The sequence below is a fragment of the Narcine bancroftii genome, chromosome 1, assembly GCF_036971445.1.
Source record: "Narcine bancroftii isolate sNarBan1 chromosome 1, sNarBan1.hap1, whole genome shotgun sequence".
In the NCBI taxonomy this organism is placed as follows: Eukaryota; Metazoa; Chordata; class Chondrichthyes; order Torpediniformes; family Narcinidae; genus Narcine; species Narcine bancroftii.
Genome location: NC_091469.1, coordinates 199,233,556 through 199,254,808, shown reverse-complemented (window position 1 = coordinate 199,254,808; position 21,253 = coordinate 199,233,556). Strand labels below are relative to the sequence as shown.

At 43.7% G+C, this 21,253-nt stretch overlaps 1 protein-coding gene across 4 annotated transcripts in view; it reads left to right on the top strand.

Moving 5' to 3' along the window:
• LOC138737239 (ras-specific guanine nucleotide-releasing factor RalGPS1-like) overlaps positions 1 to 21,253 on the top strand; it is a 647,381-nt gene that overhangs the window by 246,357 nt on the left and 379,771 nt on the right. For 2 of the 4 annotated variants that reach the window (XM_069887982.1, XM_069887962.1), the window contains exons 9-10: positions 883 to 921; positions 9,260 to 9,386. In XM_069887982.1, coding sequence (XP_069744083.1) covers positions 883 to 921; positions 9,260 to 9,386 — 166 coding nt within the window. The remainder of the gene's footprint in view (positions 1 to 882; positions 922 to 9,259; positions 9,387 to 21,253) is intronic. The other 2 variants (XM_069887990.1, XM_069887972.1) reach the window with 1 other exon arrangement.

Here is a 21,253-nt window from a genome sequence, read left to right as displayed (position 1 = left end):
AATGGTAAGGCACTGAGGAGTGTGGAGGAGCAGGGAGACCTGGGGATACAGGAACATTGTTCCCTGAAGGTGGCGTCACAAGTTGACCGGGTTGTAAAGAAAGCTTTTGGTATCTTGGCCTTTATAAATCAAAATATTGAGTACAGGAGTTTGGATGTTATTTTGAAGTTATACAAGACATTGGTGAGGCTAAATTTGGAATATTGTGCCCAGTTTTGGTTGCCTAACTGCAGGAAAGATATCAATAAGACTGAAAGCGTGCAAAGAAGATTTATTGGATGTTGCTGGATCTTCAGGAGTTGAGTTACAGGAAAAGATTAACTAGGTTAGGACTTTATTCCTTGGAGCAAAAAAGAATAAGGGGAGATTTGATAGAGGTTTACAAAATGATGAAGGGTATAGGTAAATGTGAGCAGACTCTTTCCACTGAGATTAGGAGAGATAAATATGAGAGGATGTGGCTTTAGAGTGAAAGGGGAAGGGTTTAAGAGGAACATTAGGAAGAACAACTTCACTCAAAGAGTGGTGGGAGTGTGGAATGAGCTGCCATCTGATGTGGTGGGTGCGGACTCTACCTTGAGTTTTAAGAATAAATTGGATAGATACATGGATGGGAGAGGTCTGGGGGATTATGGAATGGGAGCAGGTTATTGGGACTAGCTGAACAATGGTCAGCACAAACTAGAATGGCCAAATGGCCTGTTTTCTGTGCTGTATGGTCCTCTTGCAGGTAAATCAGAGCAGTGCAGATGGGCAAAATAAGATTGGTGTTGGTAAGGTGCGCTGAAGGGCTGTTCCTGTACCCTGCAATTCTATTAAGCACTAAGGAACCAAGAACAAATCTCCACCTTTATGTTTAATTTTGGATTTATTTTTACGCAGATCTTCAGAGTGCAGTATAGTGAGTTGGGGTTCTGGGAGGTGAGTACCCCACTCCCACCTCTATTATACACACCTAATGGTGTAACTAACTGACGGTATTCTAGAGTAGTCATTCTCAACAATTTTTTGGCTCTGCCCCCCAACCCCCCCCCAGGACTCTACTCAAAATTTATGGCCCTTATCATTGTGAAGCGGTTGTTTAGTTGGCTTCTTCCATATTTCTCTGCTAAACACAAAAATATTGCGTGATTTCAATCAATGGCCCCTCTTAAATGTGTTGTGGCCCTTTGAGAATGGTCATTCTAGAGTATTTCACACTGATGCCATTCAAACATAACCACAGAAGGGGGAAAAGGGGGGCAGGTGACAAAAGATTGGTCAGAGGTGTTTAAATCAGAGCAAAGTATTGTGATAAATGAAAGGGAGATGCACAAAATAAATGAAACATAAACCTGGAAATTTACACAAAATGACAATGACGAAACGTGAGTACAAAATCTGTGAGTGATTATTTATGCATCCCTCTATCTAATTAAACCTGCTATTTTGCATGCAGAATTCTCCAAAATACATTGTTCTTCTTATGAATATACTAGCACAACTCTACTGCATAACACCTGAGGAAATCTGAAGTAACACATCACAACAGCTTCAGTTTGTAGGCAAACAACATCATGACTCAAACAAAAGATTATGGCGAATAATTAACAGGGACCACAGTTTTTCAAATACCTGTTAATTGTGATCAATGCATTAAGTGGTGCCATGTATCTGGACACAGCACTTTAGTGTATGTGTCTAGTTATTTTGTCCTTTTTACTTCGATGGAAGCATTTGATGCATTTTTCCAGCCGATCCATAACATTTCTAATGCTTTGCTTGCCAGTCATTGAGGAAGTATTGCTCATTTTGGAAATGTTAACACAAACATTAAATGAATGAAGGGAACTTTATTCCATGGGGCTGGTTATGAGGTCGTGACTGACAAGATTGTACTGGCCAACCTGACAAAAATGTTTCAATCCTTGCTTTGTGCCTGCACCCACCCAGGGGTGCTCTCTCTTCCTGTCCAAAAACAGCTAAACTAGCTCTCTTCACTTCCACCTTGCCAAAAGATCACATGGGGATGGCAACTTGATACAGATTCGGAGGAAGGAGTGCAATGTTGACTGAACATTGTATTTCAAATGTAGCATGGTGCTGCAATAACAGGCCTGATAGTTGCAGTGATCAAGCATTCTCACAAGGCCCTGTAAACATAATATCATGAGAAGAGGCGTCTCAGCCCATTTACAACCATGGTCACTTTGTGCAAGAGCAATCCAGCTCTTCTGTCTCTCCTGTCCTCTTCTTCAAGGCCCTTTGGTTTATTTTTCCATGTTACATTTATCCCCAGTTTTCATTTGATGATTGGATTGAATTGGCCTTCATTGCTTGTATCAAATTCTGTCCTGATCATCAAATTCCCTTACACACTGCTCTTACACCCTCCCTGCACTCCCCTCAACTCTGTCCGGATTTTGTCACCCACTGACATGCTCATGGCATTTTACAGCCCTCACCACTTTGGGATGTGGGAGGAAATCTTAGCACCTGGAGGAAACCTGAGCAGTCCCAGAGGAAATGTGCAAACTCCATACAGCTGCGGAGGTTGAAATTGAACCCTGGCTACTGCATCCAGAGCGCAGCAGCTTCACTCAAGGCTCCACCATGGCACTCAAGTGTATTTGTGCTTGCAGTAAATCATGAGCAGGTTTTAGTTATTCCACAGAGTCTGTAGCATAGAAATGAGCCGTTTGGCCCAGATGAATGGTGTTTATAACCATATAACCATTTACAGCACAGAAACAGGCCAGTTCAGCCCTTCTAGTCCGTGCCGAATGTCTTCTCCAACCTGGTCCCACTGACTCGCATTTGGCCCATAACCCTCTGCACCTCTCCCTATCCAACCTTTCCTTGAATATTAACATCGATCTCGTTTCTACCACCATTGCTGGAAGTTCATTCCACACCCCCCACCACCCTCTGCGTGAAGAATTTCCCCCTCGTGTTTCCCTTAAACTTTTCCCCTTTTACTCACAATCCATGCCCTCTTCTTTGAATCGCTCTCACTCTCAGTGGAAAAAGCCTATCCACATTGACTCTATTCATCCCCCTTACAATTTTGAATATAAAATCATCCCTCAACCTTCTACACTCCAGGGAATAAAGTCCCAGCCTGCTCAACCGTTCCCTGTAACTCAAACACTGAAACCCCAGCAACATTCTCGTAAACCTCCTCTGCACTCTCTCTTCACTGTTTATATCCCTCCTGTAATTCGGCGACCAAAACTGCACACGGTATTCCAAATTTGGCTTCAGCAATTCCTTATACAATTTCAACATAACATCCCAACTCTTGTATTCAATACTCTGATTTATGAAAGCCAACATACTAAATGCCTTCTTCACCACACTATCTACATGTGATTCAACTTTCAGGGAATTATGTACCATGACTCCTAAATCCCCTTCTTCCACTGCACTCCTCAGTTGTCTACCATTTAACGAGTATGACCTATTTTGATTAGTCCTACTTTGCCCTTTGTTTTTCTTTGAAGATCTTATTTATTAGTATCTTTCATACATATCAAATTAACTTGCTATAACATTACATAATAGATACTAAATAATATTCAATTTTCACCCTCTCCACACCCCCCCCCCCCCCCACCACCACCTCCCACCATCCCCAACCCCTACAGATAGAAAAAGTGTTGAAGTGGATATGTCAAATCCCTGCTAATCCAGGGAGTGGAATATACAAGGTCCTGCCACACCGTAACAGTTGGGAAATTTAATTGGTTAAATGCATTTGGGTGTTTAAAAGCTTGGTATTAATAATGGTGACTACAAAACTAACAGGATGCTATCCAAACCCAACTCTTTTACTAGAATCCTTCCTGGAGGACATCTACAATCTTTATTCCTGGTCTGACCTGTACACGACTCCAGGCCCATTTCAGTGTTTTGGACTCTTAAATGACTCAATAATGCAGCAACCTACCCATTTGAAGGGTAATGAGGGATGGGTCATAAGTACAGTACTTGGTAATGACACTTGCATCCAATATATATGGTAGGTTGAAGAAAGAGAACTTGTTGCTCTCCTCCCCTCCCTTCCACTGATCCCCAATAACACACCTGCTTCTTTTATCTGGTTTTTCCAACTATAAATCTGTTTGCCAGATACACTAAGAAGTAGTTGTTAATTAGGACCAGTATGGCAAAAAGGTCAAGTTATTAAGAATTATTTAGTGCCACACGTACACTGATAAGCATTATTTTGCATGCTACCCAGGCAAAGCAACGTGTACTTAAGAACAGGAGGTAGTGCAATAATAAAGAGTGCAGGGTGCAATGTTACAGAGACAAAGTACAGATAGAGAAAAATGTGCTGTTAAACAGTGAAGGGGCATCATCTTTTGACAATGAGAAGCTAATTAAAAATTTGATAACAACAAGTGGATTAGTTTTAAAATGGAATTGGAATTTAATAATTCTCATTAAAGTTGCAATGGACTTTAGGTTCCATAAATAAATGGTTAACCAAACATCCAATTTTTTTTTTACATATCACATATCAATATCGATATGATTGCTGTCCTAAGTGAATATAACAAGTTCACTGGTCATCATTCTGAGGGGTTTTAATCCAATTGATTAGGTTGTTCAAGCAATACAAAATCAATTTCATAAATCACAAGATCACAAAATATCAGTGCAGAAGTGGGTCCACTCAGCCCCACTCCCTGGCTTTCTCCCTGTAACCCTTGATGCCCTGATTAATCAAATACCTATGAATCTCTGCCTTAAATACACTCAACAACCTCACTTCCACAGCTGCATGTGGCAACAAATTCTATAGACTCACGACTCTGACTAAAGAAATTTTTTTGCATCTCTGTTTTAAATTGACACCCTTTTATCCTAAAATTATGCCCTCTTGTCCAAGAATCCCCTACTATAGGGAATATTCTTGCCACAGCTACTCTGTCCTGGCTTTTCAGCATTTGAAATACCTCTACGAGGGTTTCTCCCCCCCCCAACCCCCTCATCCTTATGTACTCCGAGTTCATCTGCTAACCCTTTCATTCCTGGTATCATTCAAGTAAATCTTCACTGAATCCTTTCCAATACCAGCATGTCTTTTCTCAAGTGAGCTCTCACTTTATAGAGTTTCAGTATTACATCCCTGCTATCCCTCTGGAAGTAAATGCCAACATGGCATTTGCCTTCCTCACCACTGACTCAGCCTGGAGGTCCAGCATAAGGACTCCCAAGTCCCTTTGCCCCTCAGAATTTTGAATTTTCTCCCCATCTAAATAATATCTGCCCATCTATTTCTTTTACCAAATTGCATGACCGTACACTTTCAAACATTGTATTTCATCTTCCACCTCTTTGCCCATTCTCTGAATCTATCCAAGTCTCTGCAACTTTTCAGTATCCCCAGCATCACCTCCCCTACCACCTATTTTAGTATCATCTGCAAATTTATCCACAAAGCCATCTATTCCTTCAACCAAATCATTTATATACAAGTAAACCAACACCGACTCCTGTGGAACACCACTGGTAACCAGTATCCAAGTAGAATAGGATCCCTTTATCCGTACTCTGTGCTTCTGGCCAACCAGCCAATGCTCTGGCCATGCGAGTATCCTTCCTATAATTCCCTTGTTCAGCAGCCTTGTGTGTGGCACCTTGTCAAAGGCCTATTGAAAGTCCAAATACACAAGATCCACTGCATCTCCCCTCTCCATCCTACTTGTGATCTCTTCAAAAAATTGCAATAGGTTTGTCAGGCATGATTTTCCTTTAAGGAAACCATGCTGACTTGGGCCCATCTTTTCATGCACCTCCAGGTATTCCCTAATCTCATCCTGGACAATCGACTCCACTGACTTCAAACTAATAGATCTATAATTTCCTTTCTGCTGCTTCACTCCCTTCTTAAACAGTGGACTGACATTTGTGATCCTCCAGTCCACCAGAACCATGCCAGACTCCATTGATTCCTGGAAGATCATTACCAATGCATCCACAATCTCTACAGCTCCCTCCTTCAGAACCCAAGGGTGCATTCCATCTGGCCCAGGAGACTTATCTACCCTTAGACCATTTAGCTTCACAAGCAACTAATGTCTTCCACAGTTGGGGACTGATTCAAAATATTGATTCAGTTCCTCTTCCATCTCCTTGTCTCCCATTACAATTTCTCCAGCATCATTTTCTATTAGTCCTGTGTCTACTTGGTCACACTTTTATTTTTCATATATTTAAAAAAGCTTTCAGTATCCTCTTTGATATTGTTTACTAACTTCCTTTCATAATTCATCTTTTCCTTCTGAGTTGACTTCTCCAAGTTTTAAAAAGTTTCCCAGTTCTCTATCTACCCACTTAATTTTGCTTCCTTGTCTGCCCTCTCTTTCACTATGGTTTTAACTTCCCTCGTCACTCACAATTGTCCCATTTTTCCATTCACAATTTGCCAATGCGATGATTTAAAGGGGATCCCGCCATCTTGATAAGGCGATGAATGTTGCATCATGCACTCATGGGATCTGTCAGCCATCAGTAACCCTCCTCCCCCATCAGTTTCCATCCCGACCATCAGTTGCCAACCCCTGTTAGCTGCCCCCCCCCCCCCACCCTGCGACGTGCTGCTGTTACAAAAGGAGGGGGGGTGGATGCTGCCACAACGTGCCACTCCAGTTTGCGGCAACAGCTCAATGTGGGAGTGTGGGGGAAATGGCCATCTTCCTTACCCATAATCCTCTATGCTGCTGGAACTGCTCTGCCAGCAGCAGAGTGGTTTCAGTGGTGTGGGGGATTATGGGTAAGGAAGATGGCCTTTGCTCCCATACTCCAGCACTGAGGCGTTGCTGTGAACCAGAGCGGCATTCGCAGCAGCGGCACATCACAGCCCGCCAACTCTCCCCCTGATCCCGGCGGCAACCTATCTTCCCCCAATCGTAACCCACACCCCTCACTCTCTCTACTCCCCCCCCCCACAGCAGCAACCTCTCTCTCTTCTCTCCAACCGCCCCCTGCCAAAATCACGGCAGCGGCACCTCAGCCAAGGGTTTCCCTGTGATGCAATCTTGCAAACGTTGATGTCACCAGAGTAACCGGGTCAGCCATTTCCCTTTTCAAACCGCCAGACCAAGGCGCCTGGGTAAGTTTGACTGGGTACCCTGACCACCTCTGTAGTTCTGACCTTTTCAAATCACCATGTAACTGGGTTGCTAAAACTATGCAAATTGCCCAGTTAACCTCATTTTATATTGTAGTCTGAAAGGGCCTTTACCTTAAGCTCTCTATTCACGTTTGGTTCATTACATAGCATCCAATCCAGAACAGCCTATCCCCTGGTGGACTCATCAACAAGCTGCTCCATAGGCATTCCACAAACTCTCTCCTGATAACCCATTCTAACCTGACTCACCCAATCTACTTTCATGTTAAAAGAACCCCATGATTATCATAACGCTGTTCAGACGCACCTTTTTTATTTCCAGTCGTATTTTGTAATCCACATCCTGGCTGCGGTTTATGGCCTATAAATACTGTAACTCCCATTAGTGTCCTTTTTCCTTTACCATTTCTTAACCTCTTTTGATCATATTTCCTTCTTTCCAATGTTTTAATATTGTTGCTTATCAGCAGAGCCACGATGTACCCTCCTCCTCCTTGCACATCCTTGTGATACACCGTGTATCCTCGGACATTCAGCTCCCGATGATACCCATCCTTTAGCTACAACTGTGTACATTTAGACCAGTTTTTGAATGTATTGTGTCTCTGTCATCCCTCTGGCTACTACTTTGTCTCGTCACCTGCCTGTCATTCCTGCTGCACACTATCTTCACTTTACTGCTGTTTTCCCCTTCTTCAGCCCTAGCACTCTGGTTCCCCCCCTGCCGAATTAAACTCTGCCAAACTGCTGTATGAAACCTACCCGCCAGGATATTGGACCCCCTTGGGTTCAGGTTTAACCCATCCTCTTTGTGTTGGTTGTACCTTCCCTAAAAGAGATCCCTGTGATCCAAGAATCTGAAGCCCTGCCCCCTTGCACCAGTTTCTCATTTATCTGCCTGATCTCGCAATCTTTCCCCTTACTAGCACGTGGCACAGGCAGTAATCCTGAGATTATCACCCTGGAGGTCCTGCTTCTCAGCGAGAGATGCAATGCCCCACCGTGAATTTGTCTTCCCACACTTCCTTACACTTTACAGCAAAGCTCACATTAGAATGACTGACTTTGGATGTTGTGTCTCCCTGCACCTTGTGGCAGTTTTCCAGAACCAGTAGCACTGAATGCCCCTCCAGGTTAAACCTCTTTTGCATGTTTTGCGTCTTCTGCTTAAGCCATTATAATTCCATTTCCCATTCCAATGCCGATATGTCAACCTATTTCACTGCCAAGTTGAGGCCACACGTAAATTAGAAGGACAAAATCTTGGCAGTCTCCAACCAGATGGCATTGACCACTATTTTCTGATAACCCCTTCCCCTTGTTTTCTTCCCCCTCCTTTTGTTACCCCAGATCTGTCTGGCCCCATTCCTCCTTCTCTTTCCCCTCCCCAACCCTCTCCACCTGCCTGACCCACTGAGTTTGAACATGGAATATAGAAAATTACAGCACAGTGAAAGCCCTTGCCCACAATGTCATGTGACCTATATAAACCTCCTCCAAGTCAATCTAATCCTTCCTGATTGTACACCCATAACCCTCTTTTCTTTCTTACACCCATGTGCCTATCTAAAAGCCTTTTAAATGTCCCTGTTGAATCAGCCTCCACCACCACCCCTATGAATTCCAGATACCCACCACTCTGTGTGTAAAAAAAAACACTTGCCTCTTGCATGTCTTCTAAACTTTCTTCCCCTTAAACAGATGTCCTCTGGCAGTGGAAATTGTTGTCCTGCTTCCTCCAGCATTTTTTATTTTGCTTTTAATAAGGGCAGCATGGTTACCATAGCGTTAGCCCAACACTGTTACAGCTCCACCGATGAGGGTTCGAATCTGGTGCTGTCTGTGAGGAGTTTGTTTGCTCTCCCCATGTCTGCTTGGGTTTTCTCCGGCTGCTCCGGTTTCCTTCCACCTTTCAAAAACGTGGAGGTTGTTTGTTTAAATGGCATATTTGGATGGCACAGACTCTTGGACTGGAAGGGCCTGTCACTGTGATGTATGTCTAAATTTAATAAGTCTGCTTGTTGTCCAGGATCAGGCAGGGTGAGAGCATTGGCAACATTATGAGCTGTTGTAATGCTGCACTTCTGGTTAATTCAGGAAGACCCTGTCAATTAAGCTGGTGTCTTGTCTTTGCAGTTGGTCAGTCGGAAGGACAAAACGACCTTTGAGAAGCTGGATTATTTAGTGACAAAAGAAGACAACTACAAGAGAATGCGTGAGTTCATCAGCAGCTTGAGGATGGTTCCCTGCATCCCTTACTTGGGTGAGTCAGATGCTGGCTTGATTCTGTGTGAAACAGCTCCAGATGTCAACGGAGAGGCTGAAAAAATGTTGTGGTATTTTTGAAGTCCATCATTGGAAAAGTCATGCTCAACATTCATAGGTTTGATGATCCCAGCTGCGGTGATTTCACTTTCCTTCTCCCTCTGCCAGCTACGGTTGATTGGTACTTGTGCTTGAAGTTGCCTTGAGGTTTAATTTTGTGTTGATGCCTGATTGTGGCTTTGTTTGATTAATGCGCAACCCATGTGGTTCTTTATGTTGCCACTATTGGTAACTGGGCATAGGGATACAGGTGACCGTAAATGCTAGCAAAATATGTTTCCTCTCCTTCCTGTACTTGAAGGTTTAGAATTGAGATTTGTGGTTTGAAGGATCACTTTGTCAGAGTGAAATCGGAATGTTACGTTAACCATTATGTATGTCTCATAATCCTCCTCATTGTCCAAGTTGAGCTTTCATTTTTATTTTGCTCTCTTGTTTACTGATGTGGGATGTTAACGCATGGCCCAGTCTCTCCGATTTTAGACAGAAAATAATTTTTACTGTGTGAGAAATGTTGATCCCCAGGAAGGTTCCACATAGCTATTCCCAACAGCTGTAAGCCAGATCATTTTAAAAACTAGTTTTAACCTCTTGGACCCTTTGAATCATGAAAGCTAAATTCATTTCAGATCAGGAAATCGTGCCCATACAAGACAATAAACTGTTTTGAATTTCACTATAAAGGTCAAGTTGGTAATAATGATGATCTGCAGTGCTGTATCAGAAACCTGAAACAAATCATCAGATTTATAACCCTGTTTATTTTGCATGTAGCTGTAAATGTTTCGATCTTTGGGCACTGAAATATTGAAACAGGAAGAAGTCTCAGCCATTCATTGAAAATTTGACATACATTTGTATGTCACAAGACAGTAATCCACTAGTCCATTTCTTTTAAGCAAAATGACCGCACGAGTTTCTTGTTGCAAATTTTCAATCGTGCCTCACCTCGCGGTTTTGCTGCTGTCACCGCCAATGTTGTTTCCTTCAAACTGAAGAAGAGCAGACAAGCTGAAGCTATTCATCCTGCAGAGTGCAATGGGTCAGAATGTGGAGAGACAATAAGGGTGTGGTTCTTGCTGCTTATGGTTCAATGGTAAGATCAGAGAGCAACTTCAGGACTGCACACACCTGCAGTTATACACAGGGGTCTATGGGCATCTCCTTCTTCCACAGGGCTTGCTATGGTCATCTTTCTCACTGCTATCAGCAGAACTTTTCCCACTGATGAGAAGGGAGGGATTTGGGAATTTTAACTGTCCACACAAAAAAATTGTGCCAACATTGTTACGAGCCCAGGGGACCCCAAGACAAGGCAGCAATGGATATTCACCATGACAAATGGTTACTTAAACAAAAGTTGCTTTTAATTATCTTTAAACATGAAAACAGAATCAAACTTTAACTTATCACTATTGACTTAAATAACCCAACTTAACCCCCTTCTAATTCTAAGCGCACATATATGTAATGTGTGTGTAAGTTCAGAAAAGTTATTTGATTCACAGTCCAATCTCACTTCTCATTCCTCCAAGTTCACTGGTTGTGGGCAATTCTTATACTGTGCACAGAATTGAACATTTATAAAGTTTACCAGACTTTGGTGCTTGAAAGGTAAATGGTTACCACTCAGGAAGGTTCTTGTCGGGTTTCAGAGAGAGATTTGTTATTCCAGGACATCCACAACTGATGTACTTCCATCAGCCACTTCAGTGTCTTGCTGACGAAACTTGCCCCTTCAGGATTCTCCAGATGATAACCTCTTTTCTTTCAGGTCATCACAGAGTTCCTTTTTGTTTCTCTTATTCCAAGTGAAACATTAGACAGCCAATCCTCTCCTCTTGCATGAACCAAAAGAGCTTCGACCAAGCCATCTTCCAAAATGGGGCTTCTTGCCAGCCTGTCCTGTTCCAGTTCCAGCTACTTTTGCTGACTGTAACACTGTAACAAGTGATGTCTGTTTCTCTCTCTCTCTCTCTCTCTCTCTCAGAGAGAAAAGCCTGCTTGACTCTCTCTGCTTGCAAAACCACATGACCCTCAGAGAACAGCAAGTTCTCTTCTAGACAATTGGCGGCTCCAGCCTGCTGTTTCATCTGTTGCCTTTTGTAAACAACAATCCATTAGTGAAGTCTCTTCAGCACTCTTCAAAGCTCTTGCAAAAGCTATGAGGCCCCGATATGTCTAGCATGGGGCAGAACTCCAGTATTTTAAATAAGGTCTGTTTTAAAGTGCTTGTATGTAACCTACTCTAACAAACCATTCCCAATTTATCTCTCAAAAACATATCTATATATTCTGTCACATTATCCTCTGGTGGGTAAAAGTTTGAAAGTGTACCAGCTTGTAATACGGCATGGTTGGAGGAACTGACTTTTCACCGTAGAAGGAAGCGTTAAATTTCTTTTTTAAAGATAGAGCAGATTAATTCAAAGTTCAAATTTATTGTCAGAGTGCACACATGGCATAACATACAACCCTAAGATTCTTTTTCCTGTGGGCCACTCAGAATTTCTACTTCATGGTAGCGTAAGCTATACTCAATAAAAAGATTAGCGAGGTGATGTCCTGAAAACACCATAGGCAGTCTTTGTACTGCATTGCCAATACTTTCTCTGTATTCTATTCCAAACTAATTTGATTACAAATGTTGCATTTCCAAAGAAGCCTCACAAGGCTGCATGTTGATATAATCAGTACAAATAATCTTTCTCTGCTGAAGGGCATTTTAACATACAGGAACCTAAAGTCTGATTTTAAAATTAGACTTTTGTGGAATCTGATACAGTTGAAATACTATTTCAATTTACTATGTATTCAAATGTATTCAATGTCTCTGGGTTTATTTTGGCTGTCTGCTATATTGAGAGGAATTTCTCTAATGCATGTAATCTTAGATGTACAGATGATTCCTTCAATAAACTTCCTTGAATCGTGAACGCTAATTCAAGATTAGCATGGGGCCAGTTTTGAGTCAGGCGGTGTAGCAGTGAAGCTCCTGCACGGAAGGAATGCATTCCATCTTCAATATGCACTACCTATCTTTCCCTGACATTCGCTTAGAATCACTGCCTCTTCCACCCAGGGCAGCAGGCTCATGAGGAGCTTAAGAGTCAGGCTATGCTTCACTGTGGCAGGAACTGAGCACTCAGGTCTTTGAGGAATGGTTTGGGGAGTGGAATATTCCAAAGCTGAGATTTAGGCAGTTTTTCTTCAAATTGTTGATGGTCACCTGTACCGAGGTGCAGGAAAAAGCTTTGTTTTGTGCAACGTCCAAGCAAGTCAAATCGTGCAACAGGTAGTGTAATAATGACAAGCGCTACAAACATAGTGCCACAGTAAACAAAATAGCACAGGGTCAAAAAGAAAAGTACAAAACCTGATTGCAGAGTAGAGGGAATACTATCTTTAAAAACAGTGCAAAGGCATTTTTTTTTTGCCAGTCAAGTGCCCCAAAGTCCAAAAACTCTAGCTCATCCTTGAAGTTGTGTAATGGATCACCCTCCTCCTGCTCTCTGGTTCAATCATTCTAAAGACCCTCAGAGACAAAATATCTCCTCATTGCTGTCTTAAAAGGATGACCTTGTGAATAATACCACCTTGCTCAAGATTGCCACATTAGGGAAATGCCACAGCACCAACCCTATTCATCTCCCAAGGGATTTTTCTTTTTGTATTCTGTTCCTTGGACATTGAGTGTGAAGACAGGAAGGAGTTGGCTTGCAGTGGTGTGCTCCTTTCCATCAGTCATGCTGGGCTTTTCTGTGCTCCTGATTTGTGACCTCAAGTTTAGAACCATAGAATGCTGCAGAATAGAAACAGGCCCGTTAGCCCATTTAGTCTGTGCCAAACTGATTCTGCCTAGACCCAATGCCTACACCCAGATCATAGTCCTCCATACCTCTCCCATCCAAGTACCTATCCAATTATTTTGAATGTCAAAATTGAGCCTGCAATCACCACTTCAACTGGCAGCTCATTCCATACTCTCAACATGAGAGTATGGAAATGAAATTCATGAAATTCTCTATGCTAAAGAATTTCTCCTTAATGTTCCCCCTAAACGTATCTGAGTACATATTCTCTGCACTCTTTCAATCTTATTGATATCTTTCTTGGAGATAGGTGCTAAAACTGCACACAATTAGTGAGGCCAATGTCTTGTACAACTTCACCATAATATTCCATCTCCCATTGACTCTATCTCTACCCCTCATAATTTTGTATATCTGACAAATGCTCCAAGGAATAGTGGCCTAACCCGTGTTTAACGTCTCCCTGCATTCATTGATAGACGCATTAATGTGACAAGTATAGATATGACCATCACCCAGCGGCTCGTTGTATCTCATGGACACAGAGAGAAAGACCTTGGTAAGACTCCAGTGCAATGGGAATCAGATACCTTTTCTTTAAAAAAAAAGGTGGAAATGACATTGCAAGGCCAAACATGATCTTTCGGCCGTCGTGTTGCACTGCAACATTAAGAGTAGGGAGTTGCACATGGCACAAGTACTCAGAGTGAACAGCAACGCTTTTGAAAAAGTTCCATTAGACCATTAAACATGGGAGCAGACACTCTAGGGAATAAACTCCTAACATGTTTAATCTTTCCCTTCTACTCAGTTGCTCAAGTCGCGGCAACATCCTTGTAAATCGTTCCTACTGATCGTCAATCTTACTACTAGCTTTCTTGTAGTTCTGAATGCAGTTCCCAATATTCCTCCTCCTTTTAGGGAAGACATGGGCCAACGATCCCCAGAAGTTGGTGGGGATGCTGCAGTTGTCCAAGGAAGCTTTAAGCACATTATTTCCTCCCGCAGTAGAGTATTTCGGGAGTCCAGTGTCATGTTTGTAAGAGGCGTGGCCAGCTTAACGTTGACTGCTTTCTCTCCCTATGTGAGACAGAGGAAACAATAAATTGAGGTGATAAATGTTTGCAGTAATCAGAGTGTAACTCGTAGCCACCAGACTGAAGTGATGGATCGTGTGAGTGGAAAACTGAACACGTAGTTTTATGTTACGACTGCTTCTAAATTCCTTGCTGCTCCATGCGCTTAAACTCTTTGTGTAGCTTTTGACAGGATGTCTACAAGCTGTGTATGATTAATCTAGTGCTGCACTTCACTTGCAATTCTAGTCAGACTGTGGCTAAGACTTTTGTTTGAACCACTTTTAAGTACCGAACCAAGACAGAGTCTCATTTTCCAATTCTGCCTGCCATGGCAATGGGGGAGTAGCATATGGTCTTGGCATTTCCAATGGAGGCTTTACTCCTGCTTCACTGTCAGTTTTTTTTTCTCTCAGTATGAAAGAATAAACCTCAACACTTGCTTGGACCGCATGTCCATGCCATCTGTTCCTGCAGTTGCATTTAATAATACTTGTCTAATTTTACAGCCAACAGATGGAGGGTCCTGCTCCAATATTTCCCTTGAACTCCCACTTTAGAATAGGGTCTGATTTCCCCCCCCCCCCCACCCCAATAACTAATTAAAACTGGAAAGTGCCTTCATACCTTCTAATGGGACCCAACTTGGATTTTGATTTCACTCTGTGCCACCAACAATCAAACAGAATTTAAACTATGTTTTAATTTAGAGGTGCAGCACACAAGCTCCCCCCACCAAAATAAACTCACTAGCCCCATGCATCTTTGGAATGTGGGAGGAACTGGAGCACCCGGAGGAACCCACACAGAGATGGGGAGAATGTACAAACACCTTACAGATAGCCCTGGAATGGAACCCGGCACACTGTCAATGTAATAGTTTTGCACTAACTGCTGTCCTCGCTGTGCTGTCCTCACTCATTTTGTTTTGAGAAGGCTCATATTAATCACTGACCAATCTCACTGGGGTGGCGGGGTGAGAAAATCCAGAAAGTGGGAGGAATGGGAAAAAGACTAAAATTGTTGCTGATGACATGAAAGATAATGTTTGTAAAGGAAAAATAAAAGTCATGAATTGTTCTTATCGCTAGTGTTTTACGTTACACAGAGGGTAGGCAAATGAAGTTTGTTTGAATAGTCAGAGATCAAGTTTTTGCCGAACTGAAATTAAAAATGAAACAAAAACATTTCTACCCCCAATTGGAGCCAAAATTAAACTCTGAAATATTCCAATCACATTGATACTGTATATTAATAACTAATATTTAATTTGCATCTTCTACATTCACACTCATTCCTTTGCTCCATAAACCCACACTGGTTTTTACAATTAGCCTTAAAAAAAACCAATAAGCCTCCACATTGACATCATGCAACATCCAGCACGATTTAAGAAGGTGGCGTTTGAAATGTGGATATCACGTCCAGATGACTGTCAGATTATATCCTTTATGTCCAGACCGCCATTACGTGCGAGTGGTTTAAATCTGAAAATAAAACAGAAAACGCTGGAAATACTCAGCAAGTCAGGTAGCATCTGTGAAGAAGGGAATTAGGCTGACGTTTCGAGTTTTTGATGAACTTTGAAAGCTTGTTAATCTTAAAGGTCTGTTTTTTTTTTCCTCTCTCCCACTGTCCTGAACATTCTTATGAATTTCTGTTTTAAGTTTGCATTTGTTACAATGTGTTTGGTACACTCTGTTGGTCAGAGATGTGACTAGGGTGGGAATGGGTCAGAGCTGTTTCCCCCATTGTCATTGGCTGTTGCCATTTATCAAAGAAACTAAAAGTTGACTTAATTGCCCATATTTTTTCTAAATAAGTAAAGGTTCCAAATTTTTCAAACAATGAAGGTAACCAGAGGAACGCAGTAAGACACTAAAACAATGAGAATGTTCAGGCCCATGTATGTCACTGAATCAAGTTCTTTGAAAAGTCCAATCACTTTGACCCACACTTTCTGTGGAAAACAAAAGTGTTGGAGAAACTCTGCAGGTCACGCAGCTTCCATGATAAAGAAAGAAGGGCTCAGGCCCAGTACATTGGTTACACTTCACTTTAAATAAGTCGAAGGACCCACACAGGCTGCGGGATGCTGCAGGCTGGCTCACAGGAACCGGCATTCGAGAATGTGCTGAGGGGCAAGAAGGGCCACTGAAGGGCACCGGGCGCTGAAGGATTCCTGATCATATCGGAGGTTTGCATCTAGTTTGTTCAGGAGTCTGTGAGGTTGCAGAGGCCGGGGAAACACTGGAGGTGACTCTGAAGGGACTCTCTTTTCCTTCTCTTTCTCCAGTTTGGGTAGTGCTCATGGTAGCACTTTGCCTGCCTCTTACGGCAGTAAAAAGTTGAAGGGTATCGTGTACAATTACACTTTTAATGCTTTTTGTGTGATAATAAAAGGAACCTTGGATGCTGCAAGATCTGCAGAGTTTCTCCAGCACTTTTGTGTCCTGCACTTAACCCCAGCATCTGCAGATTATTTTGTTTGCAACCTACATTTTCTCACTAATAAACAACATTCTTGTTAGTCTATTTTTGTGTGCTTTCTGTCTCAGAGTACTTTGAAGCTTTGAATCGTTCTCTTTTTCAACTAAACTGATCCTTTTCACTAACTGGCTGGAACTTGACTCATGGTTATATATTGTGGAAGAGTTCTCACTTTGATCTGTACTCTTGTGCCTTTTTTAATACAACCTAACATCCCATAAATCTTGTTGCCAGGAGCCAGAAATTGCCTTGCTGTCCTGTGGGATTGATTTCTAGTTGAGTCACAGATGAATGAAAGGTGGTGTCTTAGGGGTAGTTATATGTGTGTTTCCTGTAAGATAGGTTTGCACAGTTGAAGTGAAAGACAATCTGGCCTTCCCTTCACTGACATCCCTTTGGGGTTTGGGGCTTGCTTACATCCATGGCAGAGGTCATTGGGTCCTGAGGATGACTGGAAAAGTGGCTTAGTTATGTTTGATGCCTTAGTAATATAAGCTCAGAACATGGGAACATGAAGCTGGAGTTGGCCAGGTGGTCCCTTGACCTTCTTTCTCTATCCAGGTCGAACGTGGCTGATCCTGTGCGTCAGTTTCCTGCTCAATCCCACGACATGATTTTCTCTCTCTTTTTAAAAAAAAGAATCTAGCCTTGAATAAATGCAATAACGGAGCATAGGAGACAACGCTACAGAACGATGACCCTGGCAGCAGACCAGTGAGGGGCTCAGCGGCTGAAGGACTCACACAGGCTGTGGCCTGCTGCAGACTGGCTCATAGGAACCAGGTATCAGAAATGGGGTTTGAAAGGGGACTGAGAGCAAGCAGTGCTCCCGAAAGGCTTCCTATTGGCTTCCTGATCGGATTTGGAGCTCGGGCTGCTGATGGATTGAACTGGAGTCTGTGTGGCTGCAGAGGCCATGGGAGCGCTGGAGGCGAAACCACAGACACTCAGTACCTCTGAATCGGCTTTCTTTTGCTTCTCTTTCTCCTGTTGTTAGGGGCGCCAGGTAATCCTCATGGCGACTCTTTGTTTGCCTTATGGCAGGCAAAAGCTGAAGTATATCATGTATATTACATTTTTAATATATTATTAGGTGACAATAAAACAAATTTGAACTTGGGCGAAGAAATGCAACAGGAACAATCGTACAGGAGGTTCACGAGACTACACGTGAAGTATTGTGTGCAATTTTGACACTCATTTATGTAAATGAACTGGAAAAGGTGCAGAGTAGATTCACAAGAATGTTGCTGGGATGATATGCTTGAAATCTCAAGACTGGGAGTTTTCTCCCGGGAGGATAGGGGGTTAAGTAGAGACCTTGTAGATGCTCATAAAATCATGAGGGGCATAGATAAGGGAAATAGTCATAGCCTCTTGCCTAGAGCAGGTGAATCTTAAGTGAGAGGGCATAGATTTAAGGTAAGAGGGGGCAAGACTTGAAAGGGAGGAGCACCTGCTTCACACAGATGGTGGAGGTGTATGGAATGAGCTGCCAGAGAAAGTGGTAGAAGCAGCAACAGTTGCAACATTCAAAAGACACTTGGACAGGTACATGGATAGAAAAGGTTCAGCGTGATCTGGGCCTAACGGAGGCAAGTGGGACTGGCTGAGTTGGCGTTTAAAAGTAGGGCCAAAGAGCCTGTTTCTATGACTCTTGACATTTTCAACCCCCTGATGAAGAAATGCCTCCTTATTGGCCCTGACTGGCTGCCATCTACTCTTTCATTGTGGCCATTGGTGTTTGATTCTTCATCCTTCCTGTGTCTACCCTGTCTTTCTTTCTTGGGATCATGAGTGTCTCAATTCTTGTTCTAAACTCCAGTAAGCATAGGATCATGCGAGACTCCTTGCGTCCCAAGGACATGTCTGAATCACCTTGGGGATTGGGACCATAGAGCACCCAGCTCCCCAGCTATTGCAACACCCTGCGCAAGAGTTCCTTCTTCTTCATGCAAATTCCTTTGGGATATTTAATCATTTTTGCCAAAGTATCTTCTTTTGAAATGGAAATTTTGCACATAAGCCTTTACAGAGTTAGATATCAGCATGATGGGTCTTATAATGGATCAGTTATTCTGTAGCGATCTTTCAATAATTGTTGTGTTGTAGTGGGCCGAGCAACTGCATGGTTAGACGGGCCAAATTGCTGGCTCAGTCAGCTGACTCAAGATGGCGCGGGTTCCCCTTCACTCCCAATGAGAAGCCCGCAATTGACACCACATGTGGTCCAGGGGAGCTCCATGCTTCCAGGTGGTGCACCACCGCTGGGCAGGGAGTGATGCCACGATGCACTGATGTCACTTCTGGAAGCTGGCCACAAATCACTGGAAGTGGGTGTTTCCCTGCATGAAGCGTGAGGAATTTAAAAAATAAAGTCAGTTACTAGTTCACCCTCGCACCATGTGGATGTCTCTCGATTCCGTAGCGCTGCTGTAGCAGATGCTACAGTGGTGACCCCAATGGTTCCAACATTTTTGGAACCCACCTTGAATGTGACAGAATGCAGGATGCTGCTACCACTACAGTCACATTGGCTGCAACCAACGTGGTGGGTGTGGATTTGCTGGCCTGGACACAATTCATGCAGCAGACACAGCTGCACAATCACGGCCGTGGAACAGGCCCTACTTGGAGCAGACTTCCTCCAGACACGTGAACTTTTCATGGACATGATGAGATGCCAGTTGGTGAATGCTACCATTTTTCAGTCGTTTCCCCCTCACCCTGTGGCAGCACCCTTTTCTGGCGTTATAAATCCATGCCCTGGACGGAGATGAGTACGTCCGCCTACTGACCAAGTACCTGGTCCTACTAGCGCCCAATTTCCACGATGCCAAGCCACCTCATCAAGACCACCAGGTCTCCAATATATGCACAGGCCCAGCGTCTCCCACAAGATAAACTCCAACCAGCCAAGGCAGAGTTCGCCGCCATGGAGTAGCTGGGGATTGTCCGCCATTCAAACAGCCACTGGGCCTCCCCACTCCACATGGTACAAAAGATCTCCAGCAGTTAGCGCCCGTGTGGCAACTACAGGTGGCTGACAGTCCCAGACAGGTACCCTATCCTACACATCCAGGACTTCGCCATGAGGCTCTTGGGCTGCTGGATCTTTTTCAAGATTGACCTCATCAAGGATAACACCAGATCCTGGTGCATCCCAGCGACATCCCAAAAACAGCCATCATCACACCATTCGGCCTTTTCGAGTTCCTATGGATGCCCTTCAGGCTGAAGAACGTAGCCCAGATGTTCCAGCAACTGATGGACGTGGTCAGCGGACACCTCGATTTCATCGTTGTCTACCTGGATGACATCCTCATCGCCAGCACCCACAGGAGGCACCTGACTCGCCTTTTCGACAGGCTGCAGCAGTTCGGACTCACCGAGTGCCAGTTCAGCCTGGACACAATTTACTTCCTGGGACATTGCATCACTCCAGAGGGAGCCTCGCCACTGCCAGACAAGGAGGAGACCATCCAGAATATTCTCAAGCTGAGCACGACCAAAGGCCTGCAGGAGTTCCTGGGGATGGTGAACTTTTATCATCGTTTCCTCCTGGAAACAGCCACCCTCATGCAGTCCCTGTTTGACCTCATCAAGTTCAGCAACAAGATGCTCCAGTGGATTCTGGAAACCACAGAAGCATTCCAGACTACGAAAGCAGCACTAGTGCAGGCCACATTCCTGGGCCACCCAGATTCTACCTCCCCCCTGGCCCTTACTATGGACATGTTGGACAGAGCAATGGGCGCATTGTTGGAGCAATAGGTCAACAAGGTGTGGTGCCCCCTGGCTACCTTCAGCAAACATCTCCAGACACCAGAGCTCAAATACAGTGTGTTCGACCACAAGCTGTTGGCCCTGTAACTGACAGTATGACATTTCCGGTACATGTTAGAAGGAAGGGTGTTCACTGCCTACACAGACCACAAACCACTCACCTGTGGCGATGGCAGGTGTTCTACCAAATACACGGCCTGTCCCACCCCTCCATAAGGTCCATGCTCTGCCTGTTGTCTGACAAGTTCATATGGCACAGCCTCTGCTACAACGTGATCCTGTGGGCTAAAATCTGTTTGCAATGCCAACGCTCCAAAGTGCACAGACACACCAAGGCCCCGCTCCAGATTTTCAAACCAGCATGGTGCCGGTTTGAGCATGTGTACACAGATATTGCCAACCCACTCCCATGAGCCAGGGTAAGCAGTATCTGTTCACAACAATCGACTGTTTTACCCATTGGCCAGAGGCCATACCCCTACCTACGTGTGACACAGAAATGTGTGCCAGAGCCTTTTTATCCACCTGGGTCGCACATTTTGGAGTCCTGACCCACATCACCTCAAACCAAAGGGCACAGTTCATTTCCTCACTCTGGGGTCACCTAACCAAGTACTGTGGCACCACAGCCTATCATCCTC